The 18,963-nt window shown below is 52.1% G+C and overlaps 4 protein-coding genes across 4 annotated transcripts; all 4 read right to left on the reverse strand.

Moving 5' to 3' along the window:
* Positions 1-3,275: 3,275 nt before the first annotated feature.
* LOC130705859 (Golgi-associated RAB2 interactor protein 4-like) lies at positions 3,276-5,054 on the reverse strand. The gene has a single exon (XM_057535412.1). The coding sequence runs from the start codon at positions 5,052-5,054 to the stop codon at positions 3,276-3,278; it is 1,779 nt and encodes a 592-aa protein (XP_057391395.1).
* A 2,299-nt stretch (positions 5,055-7,353) lies between these two features.
* Positions 7,354-9,132, reverse strand: LOC130707287 (Golgi-associated RAB2 interactor protein 4-like). Its single transcript, XM_057541141.1, has one exon. It carries the CDS (start codon positions 9,130-9,132, stop codon positions 7,354-7,356), a length of 1,779 nt encoding a protein of 592 aa, XP_057397124.1.
* A 2,299-nt stretch (positions 9,133-11,431) lies between these two features.
* Positions 11,432-13,210, reverse strand: LOC130704737 (Golgi-associated RAB2 interactor protein 4-like). Its single transcript, XM_057527809.1, has 2 exons — positions 12,014-13,210; positions 11,432-11,878 (listed from the first exon to the last, which is right to left on the reverse strand). Exons 1-2 carry the CDS (start codon positions 13,208-13,210, stop codon positions 11,432-11,434), a joined length of 1,644 nt encoding a protein of 547 aa, XP_057383792.1.
* Positions 13,211-15,510: 2,300 nt separating this feature from the next.
* On the reverse strand, positions 15,511-17,289 carry LOC130707280 (Golgi-associated RAB2 interactor protein 4-like). The gene has a single exon (XM_057541075.1). The coding sequence runs from the start codon at positions 17,287-17,289 to the stop codon at positions 15,511-15,513; it is 1,779 nt and encodes a 592-aa protein (XP_057397058.1).
* Positions 17,290-18,963: the final 1,674 nt, after the last annotated feature.

Consider the following 18,963-nt stretch of genomic DNA (forward strand, 5'->3'; position numbering starts at 1 on the left):
TATTGGTTTTGCTTCCTCCTGGACCGTCGCTGGCTGTGGCCGCCGTGGCGGTGCTCTGCTCTTCAGGGGCAGGAGACTTGATCACTGCCACGCTCAAAGCACCCGCTGCGGTGCCTCCTGCCACCCATGCTGTCTCCACCTTTGTCGTTGCCCCCGATGCTGACTCTTTGTCAAGCACCGTAGGCTTTGCTTTTGCAGTGGCCACATCGGGCACGGTAGCGGGCTTGTGGGAGTCCAGTTGGATCCCCTCCCCCCCAGCAAACGCTGCAGACGTGGCCCCGGCCACCTCAGAGCGCATGTGGAGGCTCCTGATGCTGACCTGGTCCTGATCCCACTCTCCTTGGAAATCCTCCCCTGCCGGGCTCCGCCCGTCCTCCTCCTCGAACACAGGCATGCCGATCATGTCCCCGGCTGGAATGGCATAGGTGCTGCTGTGACTGTCCACTGGTGGTCGCAGGAGGTAAATCAGCTTTTCCCAGTAGGCAAAGAGGTCTTCCTGCGCGTCCAGAGGGGGACACAGCTGCAGGTAGCAGGAGCGGCCAGTGGCAAACTTCACGCGCAGCTGTTGTTTCTCACGATTGTGAGCGGAGATCCTCACGAACTTCAAGGGAAGGAGCCTGGTGAGCTCTAAGGTCTTTGCAGCCTTGTGGCTCTTCCCCTTGGTGGCCTGGCTGCGCTCAGCGTGCTCTTCACAGCCGGTGGCCCATCGGGCCAGCAGCATGATGTCTGGGAGTGGGAGGACGGGGCTGCTGGATGCCATGCCCACGGTCACCATGCAGACACAGTTGTGCACGTCGATCACGTCTCCCCTCTTCGTGATCTGGATAAAGTCGCTCTCGAATATCGGTGCGTACCTGAATATGTCGTATTCGCCCTTGTGCAGTTGCTGCTGCAGCTTCCCCACGGTGGTGTTGAACAGGCCCACCCCGGTGCTGCTCTGGGCCGTGTGATACGGGAGCAGAGAGTCCCCAGTCATGGCTGTCTTTGATCACGACAGGCAGCGCGGTGAAGGCGGGCCCCTGGCTCTTCCCTCCCTCGGCTTCGTTGGCAGAAGAGCGAGCTGCGGTGCTCCTGCGTCACACAAGCAGCCCTACGGCAGGTTTTCCAAGCCCACCCCACCGGCCCCCACCTTTGCCTCAGGGTCTCCCGGAGGCAGGGGTGTGGGTAGGGGCACAGATGATCACAGCGGGGACGCTGTAGGGCGCCTGGACCCCAGGCTAAATCTCTTCAAGTTGTCGAGAGGTATGGTAGGCTCCCCCTCTGCCTCACCTCACTTCTGCTTCTGGATTTTTTATCTCCCCAAGAGGCCGTCAACTTCAGTCCTAGTGAGAGAAGTAACCACTTTCTCAGCCTAACCCCCTGGCACAGCCTATTTATCCTCTGATGCCCTTTGTGACCTATCACTGTCACACAGCCCTTTGCCTCATCGCCCAGCTGCCCCCTCAGGGCAGGGCCCCCATCCTCTCCCAAACACCCCATTGCCCCCGCGGAGGACAGGCCCATCCTGCCAGGGACTCAGGTGGGTACCAAAATAAAAATGTCTTCAACTGGGAAAATTTTGTGTGGGTCCTTTTTCTTTTCCTCCCCCAAATTCAGCTACTGGATGAAATCTATAGGAATGTAAGATGATGGGATAAACTTGAACCATTTAAGCTCATGGTTTAATTGTATCGAATAACGTAGAGTTGGCAGTTGCGACCCTTAGTCTGTCCTTTCATAAAATCCCAGTAAACATTGACAATGGTGATTTTTAATAATAACATTAAAAATTGCTTCTCCTAGGCACCATGCTGCGTTCTTCACGTATGTTTGTAAGACTCCACTGAGTTTGGTACTGTTAACTACTGTTCCCAGTTTACAGGTGAAGAAATTGAGGTTGTATCTCCTGTTTAAATTCCCAGAGCTAATGGTAGCAGAGGCACTATTTGAATGTAGGTCTACCTGATTCTAAAGCCTTTGTTCTGAACCACTGCAGTACTTAGCCTCACAAAGAAAGCTTGGCCCAGCCAAATGTTTTCAAACTGGACTGATTTAACTACCTTTAAGAACACCTATTTGGTGCATTATTAAAAGTTGCATAATTAATTCTATGTGTGTATAACCAAAAACAAGTGTTCTTGTACTTTACCTTAAATAAATGTAATTTAAAGATGCCGAGCCTTTCTGACATCACTTTTGTGCATACATAAAAGTGAAAAAAAAAAAGTGAAAAAAAGAGAAAGGCATTGGCAATAACTTCATCACAACTGCCAACGGCGATTGTAGGACCATCCTCATTTCAGAGTTAGTAAAATGTGAAAAATACAGCACCTGTGTACCTACCATCTTGCTTAAGAGACAAAACAATTCCCAGCAGCACTAACAGCCTTGTGTCAACCTCCTTGACCTAGCCTTTCCACCCTAGAGAAAACTGTCCTGAATTTTGTGTTTACTCTTCCCTCATTTTTAGCTACAGTTGTTTTTAAACATATACCCTATGCCATACATTGTTTGAGCTTGTTTCAGAATGGTTCCGTGAGTGGAATTGTATCCCATTCTTTTGATGTTTTTAAAAATCATGAGAAGTCGATCTATACTAATGTGTGTAGCTCACTTATCTTTCACTATTGAGTATTCCACTCTCTTCATATCCTGCTGTATTAATTCTGTTGCTGGACATTTGGGCTGTTTCCAGCATTCTGCTGTCAAGTTATTTTTGCTATAAACATTCTCATAGTTGTTTCTTAGAACATGTGTGTTTCTCCAGGGTATATACCTGGGAAGGGGACGGCTAAGTCTAGATGAGAGTGCTTGCTGTTCTGATTGCTAGCCAATACTGCTGCCCGTGTTTCTGTCCACTGAATAGCCCGAGGGGACAGGAGTCCTGCTCTTGCTTTGTTTACAGACCTTCAGGGGGAATAAGCGTTTATAAAAAGAATAGGGGGATAGTGAAGGAGAGCTTCCTAGGCCATAGTCTGACTTTCAGCCATGGCCCCGGGGGGCAAAGCCAGAAAGGAGTGGAGGCCAGGTGGAGCACTGCTGTTGGCGCTGAGCATGTGTGTGAGGTGGGGCTGCCCTTGACTGGACACTGGGTCTCAGACTGTGGCACAGCTGACATCACAGAATCCACTGTGAGGCTACGGCTGGGCTTCAGGACCTAGAAATTCAGAGAGAACACTGCATGCATTCTCAGATTGTATGGTTCTTTATTTAAATTGCAGTAAGGAAGCTGAAATGGGCTCTCCAGGGGTATTTCGCTGAGCCCTGGTCCCCTTTGCAGCTTCCAGCTCTAGGTCCTATTGATGGGCTTCAATGGTCACTGGCTCCATGGCCTCAGATGTCACACCACCAGTGATTTCCAGCCCCTGGCCACTCTCTGCTGTCTCTATGATGGCCTCCATTCGGGTCCCTTCCACTGCCTTCGCCAGGATGTTCACACCTTTATCGCGTGATGAGCCCGCTGTCTTTCTAGTAAGACTGGCTCTGATATTCCTGAAGAAGGAGCTGATCCTGCTGAATCTCTTGGTGGCGGAACCTGAACTCGCTGTAGATAAGCTCCTGCCCGGTTTGTGCGAGGTCCTGGGCTCGTTGGTGATGGGAGCACGGCTGACGCCTTTGTGACCAGTGCCCTGCTCGCTGCCCCCCGGGCTGCCGTGGCCTTTCTCCTTCTGGTCGTCTCTAGTGGCTCTACGGCCGCCTGAGCACCGGCCAGCTGCTTTTTGGATTACCTTGTTCCCCGCTGCCTTGTGGTGGCTTTCCACTGAACCGCAGAGCGAGGGGCTCCTAAGAGCTCTCTCCTCTTCCCACTGCTCCCTGCTCTCCCTTCTTCCCTTGCGGGCCTGGGACACCCTCTGTGAGCTGCCATCCTGTTCACTCACTTGGCCTTCCTGCGGCAAGGTTGAGATGAGGGACCCCTCGTCCTCCTTGTTGGCTCTTCCTCTGACAGTCTCACTGGTAGGTTCTGCTCCGACCGCAGTCCTGCCGGCCTCTGGGGAGAGGCTGGTGGACGTGCTGGAAGCATACTGTGAATTGCCCGCAGCACCTGCCAGGGCCGTTTTCCTGCTCCTCAGGGATGTTCCGGCAGTGCCCCCAGTGGCTATATTGGTTTTGCTTCCTCCTGGACCGTCGCTGGCTGTGGCCGCCGTGGCGGTGCTCTGCTCTTCAGGGGCAGGAGACTTGATCACTGCCACGCTCAAAGCACCCGCTGCGGTGCCTCCTGCCACCCATGCTGTCTCCACCTTTGTCGTTGCCCCCGATGCTGACTCTTTGTCAAGCACCGTAGGCTTTGCTTTTGCAGTGGCCACATCGGGCACGGTAGCGGGCTTGTGGGAGTCCAGTTGGATCCCCTCCCCCCCAGCAAACGCTGCAGACGTGGCCCCGGCCACCTCAGAGCGCATGTGGAGGCTCCTGATGCTGACCTGGTCCTGATCCCACTCTCCTTGGAAATCCTCCCCTGCCGGGCTCCGCCCGTCCTCCTCCTCGAACACAGGCATGCCGATCATGTCCCCGGCTGGAATGGCATAGGTGCTGCTGTGACTGTCCACTGGTGGTCGCAGGAGGTAAATCAGCTTTTCCCAGTAGGCAAAGAGGTCTTCCTGCGCGTCCAGAGGGGGACACAGCTGCAGGTAGCAGGAGCGGCCAGTGGCAAACTTCACGCGCAGCTGTTGTTTCTCACGATTGTGAGCGGAGATCCTCACGAACTTCAAGGGAAGGAGCCTGGTGAGCTCTAAGGTCTTTGCAGCCTTGTGGCTCTTCCCCTTGGTGGCCTGGCTGCGCTCAGCGTGCTCTTCACAGCCGGTGGCCCATCGGGCCAGCAGCATGATGTCTGGGAGTGGGAGGACGGGGCTGCTGGATGCGATGCCCACGGTCACCATGCAGACACAGTTGTGCACGTCGATCACGTCTCCCCTCTTCGTGATCTGGATAAAGTCGCTCTCGAATATCGGTGCGTACCTGAATATGTCGTATTCGCCCTTGTGCAGTTGCTGCTGCAGCTTCCCCACGGTGGTGTTGAACAGGCCCACCCCGGTGCTGCTCTGGGCCGTGTGATACGGGAGCAGAGAGTCCCCAGTCATGGCTGTCTTTGATCACGACAGGCAGCGCGGTGAAGGCGGGCCCCTGGCTCTTCCCTCCCTCGGCTTCGTTGGCAGAAGAGCGAGCTGCGGTGCTCCTGCGTCACACAAGCAGCCCTACGGCAGGTTTTCCAAGCCCACCCCACCGGCCCCCACCTTTGCCTCAGGGTCTCCCGGAGGCAGGGGTGTGGGTAGGGGCACAGATGATCACAGCGGGGACGCTGTAGGGCGCCTGGACCCCAGGCTAAATCTCTTCAAGTTGTCGAGAGGTATGGTAGGCTCCCCCTCTGCCTCACCTCACTTCTGCTTCTGGATTTTTTATCTCCCCAAGAGGCCGTCAACTTCAGTCCTAGTGAGAGAAGTAACCACTTTCTCAGCCTAACCCCCTGGCACAGCCTATTTATCCTCTGATGCCCTTTGTGACCTATCACTGTCACACAGCCCTTTGCCTCATCGCCCAGCTGCCCCCTCAGGGCAGGGCCCCCATCCTCTCCCAAACACCCCATTGCCCCCGCGGAGGACAGGCCCATCCTGCCAGGGACTCAGGTGGGTACCAAAATAAAAATGTCTTCAACTGGGAAAATTTTGTGTGGGTCCTTTTTCTTTTCCTCCCCCAAATTCAGCTACTGGATGAAATCTATAGGAATGTAAGATGATGGGATAAACTTGAACCATTTAAGCTCATGGTTTAATTGTATCGAATAACGTAGAGTTGGCAGTTGCGACCCTTAGTCTGTCCTTTCATAAAATCCCAGTAAACATTGACAATGGTGATTTTTAATAATAACATTAAAAATTGCTTCTCCTAGGCACCATGCTGCGTTCTTCACGTATGTTTGTAAGACTCCACTGAGTTTGGTACTGTTAACTACTGTTCCCAGTTTACAGGTGAAGAAATTGAGGTTGTATCTCCTGTTTAAATTCCCAGAGCTAATGGTAGCAGAGGCACTATTTGAATGTAGGTCTACCTGATTCTAAAGCCTTTGTTCTGAACCACTGCAGTACTTAGCCTCACAAAGAAAGCTTGGCCCAGCCAAATGTTTTCAAACTGGACTGATTTAACTACCTTTAAGAACACCTATTTGGTGCATTATTAAAAGTTGCATAATTAATTCTATGTGTGTATAACCAAAAACAAGTGTTCTTGTACTTTACCTTAAATAAATGTAATTTAAAGATGCCGAGCCTTTCTGACATCACTTTTGTGCATACATAAAAGTGAAAAAAAAAAAGTGAAAAAAAGAGAAAGGCATTGGCAATAACTTCATCACAACTGCCAACGGCGATTGTAGGACCATCCTCATTTCAGAGTTAGTAAAATGTGAAAAATACAGCACCTGTGTACCTACCATCTTGCTTAAGAGACAAAACAATTCCCAGCAGCACTAACAGCCTTGTGTCAACCTCCTTGACCTAGCCTTTCCACCCTAGAGAAAACTGTCCTGAATTTTGTGTTTACTCTTCCCTCATTTTTAGCTACAGTTGTTTTTAAACATATACCCTATGCCATACATTGTTTGAGCTTGTTTCAGAATGGTTCCGTGAGTGGAATTGTATCCCATTCTTTTGATGTTTTTAAAAATCATGAGAAGTCGATCTATACTAATGTGTGTAGCTCACTTATCTTTCACTATTGAGTATTCCACTCTCTTCATATCCTGCTGTATTAATTCTGTTGCTGGACATTTGGGCTGTTTCCAGCATTCTGCTGTCAAGTTATTTTTGCTATAAACATTCTCATAGTTGTTTCTTAGAACATGTGTGTTTCTCCAGGGTATATACCTGGGAAGGGGACGGCTAAGTCTAGATGAGAGTGCTTGCTGTTCTGATTGCTAGCCAATACTGCTGCCCGTGTTTCTGTCCACTGAATAGCCCGAGGGGACAGGAGTCCTGCTCTTGCTTTGTTTACAGACCTTCAGGGGGAATAAGCGTTTATAAAAAGAATAGGGGGATAGTGAAGGAGAGCTTCCTAGGCCATAGTCTGACTTTCAGCCATGGCCCCGGGGGGCAAAGCCAGAAAGGAGTGGAGGCCAGGTGGAGCACTGCTGTTGGCGCTGAGCATGTGTGTGAGGTGGGGCTGCCCTTGACTGGACACTGGGTCTCAGACTGTGGCACAGCTGACATCACAGAATCCACTGTGAGGCTACGGCTGGGCTTCAGGACCTAGAAATTCAGAGAGAACACTGCATGCATTCTCAGATTGTATGGTTCTTTATTTAAATTGCAGTAAGGAAGCTGAAATGGGCTCTCCAGGGGTATTTCGCTGAGCCCTGGTCCCCTTTGCAGCTTCCAGCTCTAGGTCCTATTGATGGGCTTCAATGGTCACTGGCTCCATGGCCTCAGATGTCACACCACCAGTGATTTCCAGCCCCTGGCCACTCTCTGCTGTCTCTATGATGGCCTCCATTCGGGTCCCTTCCACTGCCTTCGCCAGGATGTTCACACCTTTATCGCGTGATGAGCCCGCTGTCTTTCTAGTAAGACTGGCTCTGATATTCCTGAAGAAGGAGCTGATCCTGCTGAATCTCTTGGTGGCGGAACCTGAACTCGCTGTAGATAAGCTCCTGCCCGGTTTGTGCGAGGTCCTGGGCTCGTTGGTGATGGGAGCACGGCTGACGCCTTTGTGACCAGTGCCCTGCTCGCTGCCCCCCGGGCTGCCGTGGCCTTTCTCCTTCTGGTCGTCTCTAGTGGCTCTACGGCCGCCTGAGCACCGGCCAGCTGCTTTTTGGATTACCTTGTTCCCCGCTGCCTTGTGGTGGCTTTCCACTGAACCGCAGAGCGAGGGGCTCCTAAGAGCTCTCTCCTCTTCCCACTGCTCCCTGCTCTCCCTTCTTCCCTTGCGGGCCTGGGACACCCTCTGTGAGCTGCCATCCTGTTCACTCACTTGGCCTTCCTGCGGCAAGGTTGAGATGAGGGACCCCTCGTCCTCCTTGTTGGCTCTTCCTCTGACAGTCTCACTGGTAGGTTCTGCTCCGACCGCAGTCCTGCCGGCCTCTGGGGAGAGGCTGGTGGACGTGCTGGAAGCATACTGTGAATTGCCCGCAGCACCTGCCAGGGCCGTTTTCCTGCTCCTCAGGGATGTTCCGGCAGTGCCCCCAGTGGCTATATTGGTTTTGCTTCCTCCTGGACCGTCGCTGGCTGTGGCCGCCGTGGCGGTGCTCTGCTCTTCAGGGGCAGGAGACTTGATCACTGCCACGCTCAAAGCACCCGCTGCGGTGCCTCCTGCCACCCATGCTGTCTCCACCTTTGTCGTTGCCCCCGATGCTGACTCTTTGTCAAGCACCGTAGGCTTTGCTTTTGCAGTGGCCACATCGGGCACGGTAGCGGGCTTGTGGGAGTCCAGTTGGATCCCCTCCCCCCCAGCAAACGCTGCAGACGTGGCCCCGGCCACCTCAGAGCGCATGTGGAGGCTCCTGATGCTGACCTGGTCCTGATCCCACTCTCCTTGGAAATCCTCCCCTGCCGGGCTCCGCCCGTCCTCCTCCTCGAACACAGGCATGCCGATCATGTCCCCGGCTGGAATGGCATAGGTGCTGCTGTGACTGTCCACTGGTGGTCGCAGGAGGTAAATCAGCTTTTCCCAGTAGGCAAAGAGGTCTTCCTGCGCGTCCAGAGGGGGACACAGCTGCAGGTAGCAGGAGCGGCCAGTGGCAAACTTCACGCGCAGCTGTTGTTTCTCACGATTGTGAGCGGAGATCCTCACGAACTTCAAGGGAAGGAGCCTGGTGAGCTCTAAGGTCTTTGCAGCCTTGTGGCTCTTCCCCTTGGTGGCCTGGCTGCGCTCAGCGTGCTCTTCACAGCCGGTGGCCCATCGGGCCAGCAGCATGATGTCTGGGAGTGGGAGGACGGGGCTGCTGGATGCGATGCCCACGGTCACCATGCAGACACAGTTGTGCACGTCGATCACGTCTCCCCTCTTCGTGATCTGGATAAAGTCGCTCTCGAATATCGGTGCGTACCTGAATATGTCGTATTCGCCCTTGTGCAGTTGCTGCTGCAGCTTCCCCACGGTGGTGTTGAACAGGCCCACCCCGGTGCTGCTCTGGGCCGTGTGATACGGGAGCAGAGAGTCCCCAGTCATGGCTGTCTTTGATCACGACAGGCAGCGCGGTGAAGGCGGGCCCCTGGCTCTTCCCTCCCTCGGCTTCGTTGGCAGAAGAGCGAGCTGCGGTGCTCCTGCGTCACACAAGCAGCCCTACGGCAGGTTTTCCAAGCCCACCCCACCGGCCCCCACCTTTGCCTCAGGGTCTCCCGGAGGCAGGGGTGTGGGTAGGGGCACAGATGATCACAGCGGGGACGCTGTAGGGCGCCTGGACCCCAGGCTAAATCTCTTCAAGTTGTCGAGAGGTATGGTAGGCTCCCCCTCTGCCTCACCTCACTTCTGCTTCTGGATTTTTTATCTCCCCAAGAGGCCGTCAACTTCAGTCCTAGTGAGAGAAGTAACCACTTTCTCAGCCTAACCCCCTGGCACAGCCTATTTATCCTCTGATGCCCTTTGTGACCTATCACTGTCACACAGCCCTTTGCCTCATCGCCCAGCTGCCCCCTCAGGGCAGGGCCCCCATCCTCTCCCAAACACCCCATTGCCCCCGCGGAGGACAGGCCCATCCTGCCAGGGACTCAGGTGGGTACCAAAATAAAAATGTCTTCAACTGGGAAAATTTTGTGTGGGTCCTTTTTCTTTTCCTCCCCCAAATTCAGCTACTGGATGAAATCTATAGGAATGTAAGATGATGGGATAAACTTGAACCATTTAAGCTCATGGTTTAATTGTATCGAATAACGTAGAGTTGGCAGTTGCGACCCTTAGTCTGTCCTTTCATAAAATCCCAGTAAACATTGACAATGGTGATTTTTAATAATAACATTAAAAATTGCTTCTCCTAGGCACCATGCTGCGTTCTTCACGTATGTTTGTAAGACTCCACTGAGTTTGGTACTGTTAACTACTGTTCCCAGTTTACAGGTGAAGAAATTGAGGTTGTATCTCCTGTTTAAATTCCCAGAGCTAATGGTAGCAGAGGCACTATTTGAATGTAGGTCTACCTGATTCTAAAGCCTTTGTTCTGAACCACTGCAGTACTTAGCCTCACAAAGAAAGCTTGGCCCAGCCAAATGTTTTCAAACTGGACTGATTTAACTACCTTTAAGAACACCTATTTGGTGCATTATTAAAAGTTGCATAATTAATTCTATGTGTGTATAACCAAAAACAAGTGTTCTTGTACTTTACCTTAAATAAATGTAATTTAAAGATGCCGAGCCTTTCTGACATCACTTTTGTGCATACATAAAAGTGAAAAAAAAAAAGTGAAAAAAAGAGAAAGGCATTGGCAATAACTTCATCACAACTGCCAACGGCGATTGTAGGACCATCCTCATTTCAGAGTTAGTAAAATGTGAAAAATACAGCACCTGTGTACCTACCATCTTGCTTAAGAGACAAAACAATTCCCAGCAGCACTAACAGCCTTGTGTCAACCTCCTTGACCTAGCCTTTCCACCCTAGAGAAAACTGTCCTGAATTTTGTGTTTACTCTTCCCTCATTTTTAGCTACAGTTGTTTTTAAACATATACCCTATGCCATACATTGTTTGAGCTTGTTTCAGAATGGTTCCGTGAGTGGAATTGTATCCCATTCTTTTGATGTTTTTAAAAATCATGAGAAGTCGATCTATACTAATGTGTGTAGCTCACTTATCTTTCACTATTGAGTATTCCACTCTCTTCATATCCTGCTGTATTAATTCTGTTGCTGGACATTTGGGCTGTTTCCAGCATTCTGCTGTCAAGTTATTTTTGCTATAAACATTCTCATAGTTGTTTCTTAGAACATGTGTGTTTCTCCAGGGTATATACCTGGGAAGGGGACGGCTAAGTCTAGATGAGAGTGCTTGCTGTTCTGATTGCTAGCCAATACTGCTGCCCGTGTTTCTGTCCACTGAATAGCCCGAGGGGACAGGAGTCCTGCTCTTGCTTTGTTTACAGACCTTCAGGGGGAATAAGCGTTTATAAAAAGAATAGGGGGATAGTGAAGGAGAGCTTCCTAGGCCATAGTCTGACTTTCAGCCATGGCCCCGGGGGGCAAAGCCAGAAAGGAGTGGAGGCCAGGTGGAGCACTGCTGTTGGCGCTGAGCATGTGTGTGAGGTGGGGCTGCCCTTGACTGGACACTGGGTCTCAGACTGTGGCACAGCTGACATCACAGAATCCACTGTGAGGCTACGGCTGGGCTTCAGGACCTAGAAATTCAGAGAGAACACTGCATGCATTCTCAGATTGTATGGTTCTTTATTTAAATTGCAGTAAGGAAGCTGAAATGGGCTCTCCAGGGGTATTTCGCTGAGCCCTGGTCCCCTTTGCAGCTTCCAGCTCTAGGTCCTATTGATGGGCTTCAATGGTCACTGGCTCCATGGCCTCAGATGTCACACCACCAGTGATTTCCAGCCCCTGGCCACTCTCTGCTGTCTCTATGATGGCCTCCATTCGGGTCCCTTCCACTGCCTTCGCCAGGATGTTCACACCTTTATCGCGTGATGAGCCCGCTGTCTTTCTAGTAAGACTGGCTCTGATATTCCTGAAGAAGGAGCTGATCCTGCTGAATCTCTTGGTGGCGGAACCTGAACTCGCTGTAGATAAGCTCCTGCCCGGTTTGTGCGAGGTCCTGGGCTCGTTGGTGATGGGAGCACGGCTGACGCCTTTGTGACCAGTGCCCTGCTCGCTGCCCCCCGGGCTGCCGTGGCCTTTCTCCTTCTGGTCGTCTCTAGTGGCTCTACGGCCGCCTGAGCACCGGCCAGCTGCTTTTTGGATTACCTTGTTCCCCGCTGCCTTGTGGTGGCTTTCCACTGAACCGCAGAGCGAGGGGCTCCTAAGAGCTCTCTCCTCTTCCCACTGCTCCCTGCTCTCCCTTCTTCCCTTGCGGGCCTGGGACACCCTCTGTGAGCTGCCATCCTGTTCACTCACTTGGCCTTCCTGCGGCAAGGTTGAGATGAGGGACCCCTCGTCCTCCTTGTTGGCTCTTCCTCTGACAGTCTCACTGGTAGGTTCTGCTCCGACCGCAGTCCTGCCGGCCTCTGGGGAGAGGCTGGTGGACGTGCTGGAAGCATACTGTGAATTGCCCGCAGCACCTGCCAGGGCCGTTTTCCTGCTCCTCAGGGATGTTCCGGCAGTGCCCCCAGTGGCTATATTGGTTTTGCTTCCTCCTGGACCGTCGCTGGCTGTGGCCGCCGTGGCGGTGCTCTGCTCTTCAGGGGCAGGAGACTTGATCACTGCCACGCTCAAAGCACCCGCTGCGGTGCCTCCTGCCACCCATGCTGTCTCCACCTTTGTCGTTGCCCCCGATGCTGACTCTTTGTCAAGCACCGTAGGCTTTGCTTTTGCAGTGGCCACATCGGGCACGGTAGCGGGCTTGTGGGAGTCCAGTTGGATCCCCTCCCCCCCAGCAAACGCTGCAGACGTGGCCCCGGCCACCTCAGAGCGCATGTGGAGGCTCCTGATGCTGACCTGGTCCTGATCCCACTCTCCTTGGAAATCCTCCCCTGCCGGGCTCCGCCCGTCCTCCTCCTCGAACACAGGCATGCCGATCATGTCCCCGGCTGGAATGGCATAGGTGCTGCTGTGACTGTCCACTGGTGGTCGCAGGAGGTAAATCAGCTTTTCCCAGTAGGCAAAGAGGTCTTCCTGCGCGTCCAGAGGGGGACACAGCTGCAGGTAGCAGGAGCGGCCAGTGGCAAACTTCACGCGCAGCTGTTGTTTCTCACGATTGTGAGCGGAGATCCTCACGAACTTCAAGGGAAGGAGCCTGGTGAGCTCTAAGGTCTTTGCAGCCTTGTGGCTCTTCCCCTTGGTGGCCTGGCTGCGCTCAGCGTGCTCTTCACAGCCGGTGGCCCATCGGGCCAGCAGCATGATGTCTGGGAGTGGGAGGACGGGGCTGCTGGATGCCATGCCCACGGTCACCGTGCAGACACAGTTGTGCACGTCGATCACGTCTCCCCTCTTCGTGATCTGGATAAAGTCGCTCTCGAATATCGGTGCGTACCTGAATATGTCGTATTCGCCCTTGTGCAGTTGCTGCTGCAGCTTCCCCACGGTGGTGTTGAACAGGCCCACCCCGGTGCTGCTCTGGGCCGTGTGATACGGGAGCAGAGAGTCCCCAGTCATGGCTGTCTTTGATCACGACAGGCAGCGCGGTGAAGGCGGGCCCCTGGCTCTTCCCTCCCTCGGCTTCGTTGGCAGAAGAGCGAGCTGCGGTGCTCCTGCGTCACACAAGCAGCCCTACGGCAGGTTTTCCAAGCCCACCCCACCGGCCCCCACCTTTGCCTCAGGGTCTCCCGGAGGCAGGGGTGTGGGTAGGGGCACAGATGATCACAGCGGGGACGCTGTAGGGCGCCTGGACCCCAGGCTAAATCTCTTCAAGTTGTCGAGAGGTATGGTAGGCTCCCCCTCTGCCTCACCTCACTTCTGCTTCTGGATTTTTTATCTCCCCAAGAGGCCGTCAACTTCAGTCCTAGTGAGAGAAGTAACCACTTTCTCAGCCTAACCCCCTGGCACAGCCTATTTATCCTCTGATGCCCTTTGTGACCTATCACTGTCACACAGCCCTTTGCCTCATCGCCCAGCTGCCCCCTCAGGGCAGGGCCCCCATCCTCTCCCAAACACCCCATTGCCCCCGCGGAGGACAGGCCCATCCTGCCAGGGACTCAGGTGGGTACCAAAATAAAAATGTCTTCAACTGGGAAAATTTTGTGTGGGTCCTTTTTCTTTTCCTCCCCCAAATTCAGCTACTGGATGAAATCTATAGGAATGTAAGATGATGGGATAAACTTGAACCATTTAAGCTCATGGTTTAATTGTATCGAATAACGTAGAGTTGGCAGTTGCGACCCTTAGTCTGTCCTTTCATAAAATCCCAGTAAACGTTGACAATGGTGATTTTTAATAATAACATTAAAAATTGCTTCTCCTAGGCACCATGCTGCGTTCTTCACGTATGTTTGTAAGACTCCACTGAGTTTGGTACTGTTAACTACTGTTCCCAGTTTACAGGTGAAGAAATTGAGGTTGTATCTCCTGTTTAAATTCCCAGAGCTAATGGTAGCAGAGGCACTATTTGAATGTAGGTCTACCTGATTCTAAAGCCTTTGTTCTGAACCACTGCAGTACTTAGCCTCACAAAGAAAGCTTGGCCCAGCCAAATGTTTTCAAACTGGACTGATTTAACTACCTTTAAGAACACCTATTTGGTGCATTATTAAAAGTTGCATAATTAATTCTATGTGTGTATAACCAAAAACAAGTGTTCTTGTACTTTACCTTAAATAAATGTAATTTAAAGATGCCGAGCCTTTCTGACATCACTTTTGTGCATACATAAAAGTGAAAAAAAAAAAAAAGGGAAAAAAAGAGAAAGGCATTGGCAATAACTTCATCACAACTGCCAACGGCGATTGTAGGACCATCCTCATTTCAGAGTTAGTAAAATGTGAAAAATACAGCACCTGTGTACCTACCATCTTGCTTAAGAGACAAAACAATTCCCAGCAGCACTAACAGCCTTGTGTCAACCTCCTTGACCTAGCCTTTCCACCCTAGAGAAAACTGTCCTGAATTTTGTGTTTACTCTTCCCTCATTTTTAGCTACAGTTGTTTTTAAACATATACCCTATGCCATACATTGTTTGAGCTTGTTTCAGAATGGTTCCGTGAGTGGAATTGTATCCCATTCTTTTGATGTTTTTAAAAATCATGAGAAGTCGATCTATACTAATGTGTGTAGCTCACTTATCTTTCACTATTGAGTATTCCACTCTCTTCATATCCTGCTGTATTAATTCTGTTGCAGGACATTTGGGCTGTTTCCAGCATTCTGCTGTCGTTATTTTTGCTATAAACATTCTCATAGTTGTTTCTTAGAACATGTGTGTTTCTCCAGGGTATATACCTGGGAAGGGGACGGCTAAGTCTAGATGAGAGTGCTTGCTGTTCTGATTGCTAGCCAATACTGCTGCCCGTGTTTCTGTCCACTGAATAGCCCGAGGGGACAGGAGTCCTGCTCTTGCTTTGTTTACAGACCTTCAGGGGGAATAAGCGTTTATGAAAAGAATAGGGGGATAGTGAAGGAGAGCTTCCTAGGCCATAGTCTGACTTTCAGCCATGGCCCCGGGGGGCAAAGCCAGAAAGGAGTGGAGGCCAGGTGGAGCACTGCTGTTGGCGCTGAGCATGTGTGTGAGGTGGGGCTGCCCTTGACTGGACACTGGGTCTCAGACTGTGGCACAGCTGACATCACAGAATCCACTGTGAGGCTACGGCTGGGCTTCAGGACCTAGAAATTCAGAGAGAACACTGCATGCATTCTCAGATTGTATGGTTCTTTATTTAAATTGCAGTAAGGAAGCTGAAATGGGCTCTCCAGGGGTATTTCGCTGAGCCCTGGTCCCCTTTGCAGCTTCCAGCTCTAGGTCCTATTGATGGGCTTCAATGGTCACTGGCTCCATGGCCTCAGATGTCACACCACCAGTGATTTCCAGCCCCTGGCCACTCTCTGCTGTCTCTATGATGGCCTCCATTCGGGTCCCTTCCACTGCCTTCGCCAGGATGTTCACACCTTTATCGCGTGATGAGCCCGCTGTCTTTCTAGTAAGACTGGCTCTGATATTCCTGAAGAAGGAGCTGATCCTGCTGAATCTCTTGGTGGCGGAACCTGAACTCGCTGTAGATAAGCTCCTGCCCGGTTTGTGCGAGGTCCTGGGCTCGTTGGTGATGGGAGCACGGCTGACGCCTTTGTGACCAGTGCCCTGCTCGCTGCCCCCCGGGCTGCCGTGGCCTTTCTCCTTCTGGTCGTCTCTAGTGGCTCTACGGCCGCCTGAGCACCGGCCAGCTGCTTTTTGGATTACCTTGTTCCCCGCTGCCTTGTGGTGGCTTTCCACTGAACCGCAGAGCGAGGGGCTCCTAAGAGCTCTCTCCTCTTCCCACTGCTCCCTGCTCTCCCTTCTTCCCTTGCGGGCCTGGGACACCCTCTGTGAGCTGCCATCCTGTTCACTCACTTGGCCTTCCTGCGGCAAGGTTGAGATGAGGGACCCCTCGTCCTCCTTGTTGGCTCTTCCTCTGACAGTCTCACTGGTAGGTTCTGCTCCGACCGCAGTCCTGCCGGCCTCTGGGGAGAGGCTGGTGGACGTGCTGGAAGCATACTGTGAATTGCCCGCAGCACCTGCCAGGGCCGTTTTCCTGCTCCTCAGGGATGTTCCGGCAGTGCCCCCAGTGGCTATATTGGTTTTGCTTCCTCCTGGACCGTCGCTGGCTGTGGCCGCCGTGGCGGTGCTCTGCTCTTCAGGGGCAGGAGACTTGATCACTGCCACGCTCAAAGCACCCGCTGCGGTGCCTCCTGCCACCCATGCTGTCTCCACCTTTGTCGTTGCCCCCGATGCTGACTCTTTGTCAAGCACCGTAGGCTTTGCTTTTGCAGTGGCCACATCGGGCACGGTAGCGGGCTTGTGGGAGTCCAGTTGGATCCCCTCCCCCCCAGCAAACGCTGCAGACGTGGCCCCGGCCACCTCAGAGCGCATGTGGAGGCTCCTGATGCTGACCTGGTCCTGATCCCACTCTCCTTGGAAATCCTCCCCTGCCGGGCTCCGCCCGTCCTCCTCCTCGAACACAGGCATGCCGATCATGTCCCCGGCTGGAATGGCATAGGTGCTGCTGTGACTGTCCACTGGTGGTCGCAGGAGGTAAATCAGCTTTTCCCAGTAGGCAAAGAGGTCTTCCTGCGCGTCCAGAGGGGGACACAGCTGCAGGTAGCAGGAGCGGCCAGTGGCAAACTTCACGCGCAGCTGTTGTTTCTCACGATTGTGAGCGGAGATCCTCACGAACTTCAAGGGAAGGAGCCTGGTGAGCTCTAAGGTCTTTGCAGCCTTGTGGCTCTTCCCCTTGGTGGCCTGGCTGCGCTCAGCGTGCTCTTCACAGCCGGTGGCCCATCGGGCCAGCAGCATGATGTCTGGGAGTGGGAGGACGGGGCTGCTGGATGCGATGCCCACGGTCACCATGCAGACACAGTTGTGCACGTCGATCACGTCTCCCCTCTTCGTGATCTGGATAAAGTCGCTCTCGAATATCGGTGCGTACCTGAATATGTCGTATTCGCCCTTGTGCAGTTGCTGCTGCAGCTTCCCCACGGTGGTGTTGAACAGGCCCACCCCGGTGCTGCTCTGGGCCGTGTGATACGGGAGCAGAGAGTCCCCAGTCATGGCTGTCTTTGATCACGACAGGCAGCGCGGTGAAGGCGGGCCCCTGGCTCTTCCCTCCCTCGGCTTCGTTGGCAGAAGAGCGAGCTGCGGTGCTCCTGCGTCACACAAGCAGCCCTACGGCAGGTTTTCCAAGCCCACCCCACCGGCCCCCACCTTTGCCTCAGGGTCTCCCGGAGGCAGGGGTGTGGGTAGGGGCACAGATGATCACAGCGGGGACGCTGTAGGGCGCCTGGACCCCAGGCTAAATCTCTTCAAGTTGTCGAGAGGTATGGTAGGCTCCCCCTCTGCCTCACCTCACTTCTGCTTCTGGATTTTTTATCTCCCCAAGAGGCCGTCAACTTCAGTCCTAGTGAGAGAAGTAACCACTTTCTCAGCCTAACCCCCTGGCACAGCCTATTTATCCTCTGATGCCCTTTGTGACCTATCACTGTCACACAGCCCTTTGCCTCATCGCCCAGCTGCCCCCTCAGGGCAGGGCCCCCATCCTCTCCCAAACACCCCATTGCCCCCGCGGAGGACAGGCCCATCCTGCCAGGGACTCAGGTGGGTACCAAAATAAAAATGTCTTCAACTGGGAAAATTTTGTGTGGGTCCTTTTTCTTTTCCTCCCCCAAATTCAGCTACTGGATGAAATCTATAGGAATGTAAGATGATGGGATAAACTTGAACCATTTAAGCTCATGGTTTAATTGTATCGAATAACGTAGAGTTGGCAGTTGCGACCCTTAGTCTGTCCTTTCATAAAATCCCAGTAAACATTGACAATGGTGATTTTTAATAATAACATTAAAAATTGCTTCTCCTAGGCACCATGCTGCGTTCTTCACGTATGTTTGTAAGACTCCACTGAGTTTGGTACTGTTAACTACTGTTCCCAGTTTACAGGTGAAGAAATTGAGGTTGTATCTCCTGTTTAAATTCCCAGAGCTAATGGTAGCAGAGGCACTATTTGAATGTAGGTCTACCTGATTCTAAAGCCTTTGTTCTGAACCACTGCAGTACTTAGCCTCACAAAGAAAGCTTGGCCCAGCCAAATGTTTTCAAACTGGACTGATTTAACTACCTTTAAGAACACCTATTTGGTGCATTATTAAAAGTTGCATAATTAATTCTATGTGTGTATAACCAAAAACAAGTGTTCTTGTACTTTACCTTAAATAAATGTAATTTAAAGATGCCGAGCCTTTCTGACATCACTTTTGTGCATACATAAAAGTGAAAAAAAAAAAGTGAAAAAAAGAGAAAGGCATTGGCAATAACTTCATCACAACTGCCAACGGCGATTGTAGGACCATCCTCATTTCAGAGTTAGTAAAATGTGAAAAATACAGCACCTGTGTACCTACCATCTTGCTTAAGAGACAAAACAATTCCCAGCAGCACTAACAGCCTTGTGTCAACCTCCTTGACCTAGCCTTTCCACCCTAGAGAAAACTGTCCTGAATTTTGTGTTTACTCTTCCCTCATTTTTAGCTACAGTTGTTTTTAAACATATACCCTATGCCATACATTGTTTGAGCTTGTTTCAGAATGGTTCCGTGAGTGGAATTGTATCCCATTCTTTTGATGTTTTTAAAAATCATGAGAAGTCGATCTATACTAATGTGTGTAGCTCACTTATCTTTCACTATTGAGTATTCCACTCTCTTCATATCCTGCTGTATTAATTCTGTT

The sequence above is a fragment of the Balaenoptera acutorostrata genome, chromosome 1, assembly GCF_949987535.1.
Source record: "Balaenoptera acutorostrata chromosome 1, mBalAcu1.1, whole genome shotgun sequence".
Taxonomy (NCBI): Eukaryota; Metazoa; Chordata; class Mammalia; order Artiodactyla; family Balaenopteridae; genus Balaenoptera; species Balaenoptera acutorostrata.

What these genes read in the sequence shown, in the direction of transcription:
- LOC130707280 (XM_057541075.1), bottom strand. Translation starts at nt 17,289, where the DNA reads ATGACTGGGGACTCTCTGCTCCCGTATCACACGGCCCAGAGCAGCACC.
- LOC130704737 (XM_057527809.1), bottom strand. Translation starts at nt 13,210, where the DNA reads ATGACTGGGGACTCTCTGCTCCCGTATCACACGGCCCAGAGCAGCACC. An exon ending in CCTTGCCGCAGGAAGGCCAA is followed by an intron (nt 11,879 to 12,013) that starts GTGAGTGAACAG and finishes AGCCACCACAAG; the next exon opens with GCAGCGGGGAACAAGGTAAT.
- LOC130705859 (XM_057535412.1), bottom strand. Translation starts at nt 5,054, where the DNA reads ATGACTGGGGACTCTCTGCTCCCGTATCACACGGCCCAGAGCAGCACC.
- LOC130707287 (XM_057541141.1), bottom strand. Translation starts at nt 9,132, where the DNA reads ATGACTGGGGACTCTCTGCTCCCGTATCACACGGCCCAGAGCAGCACC.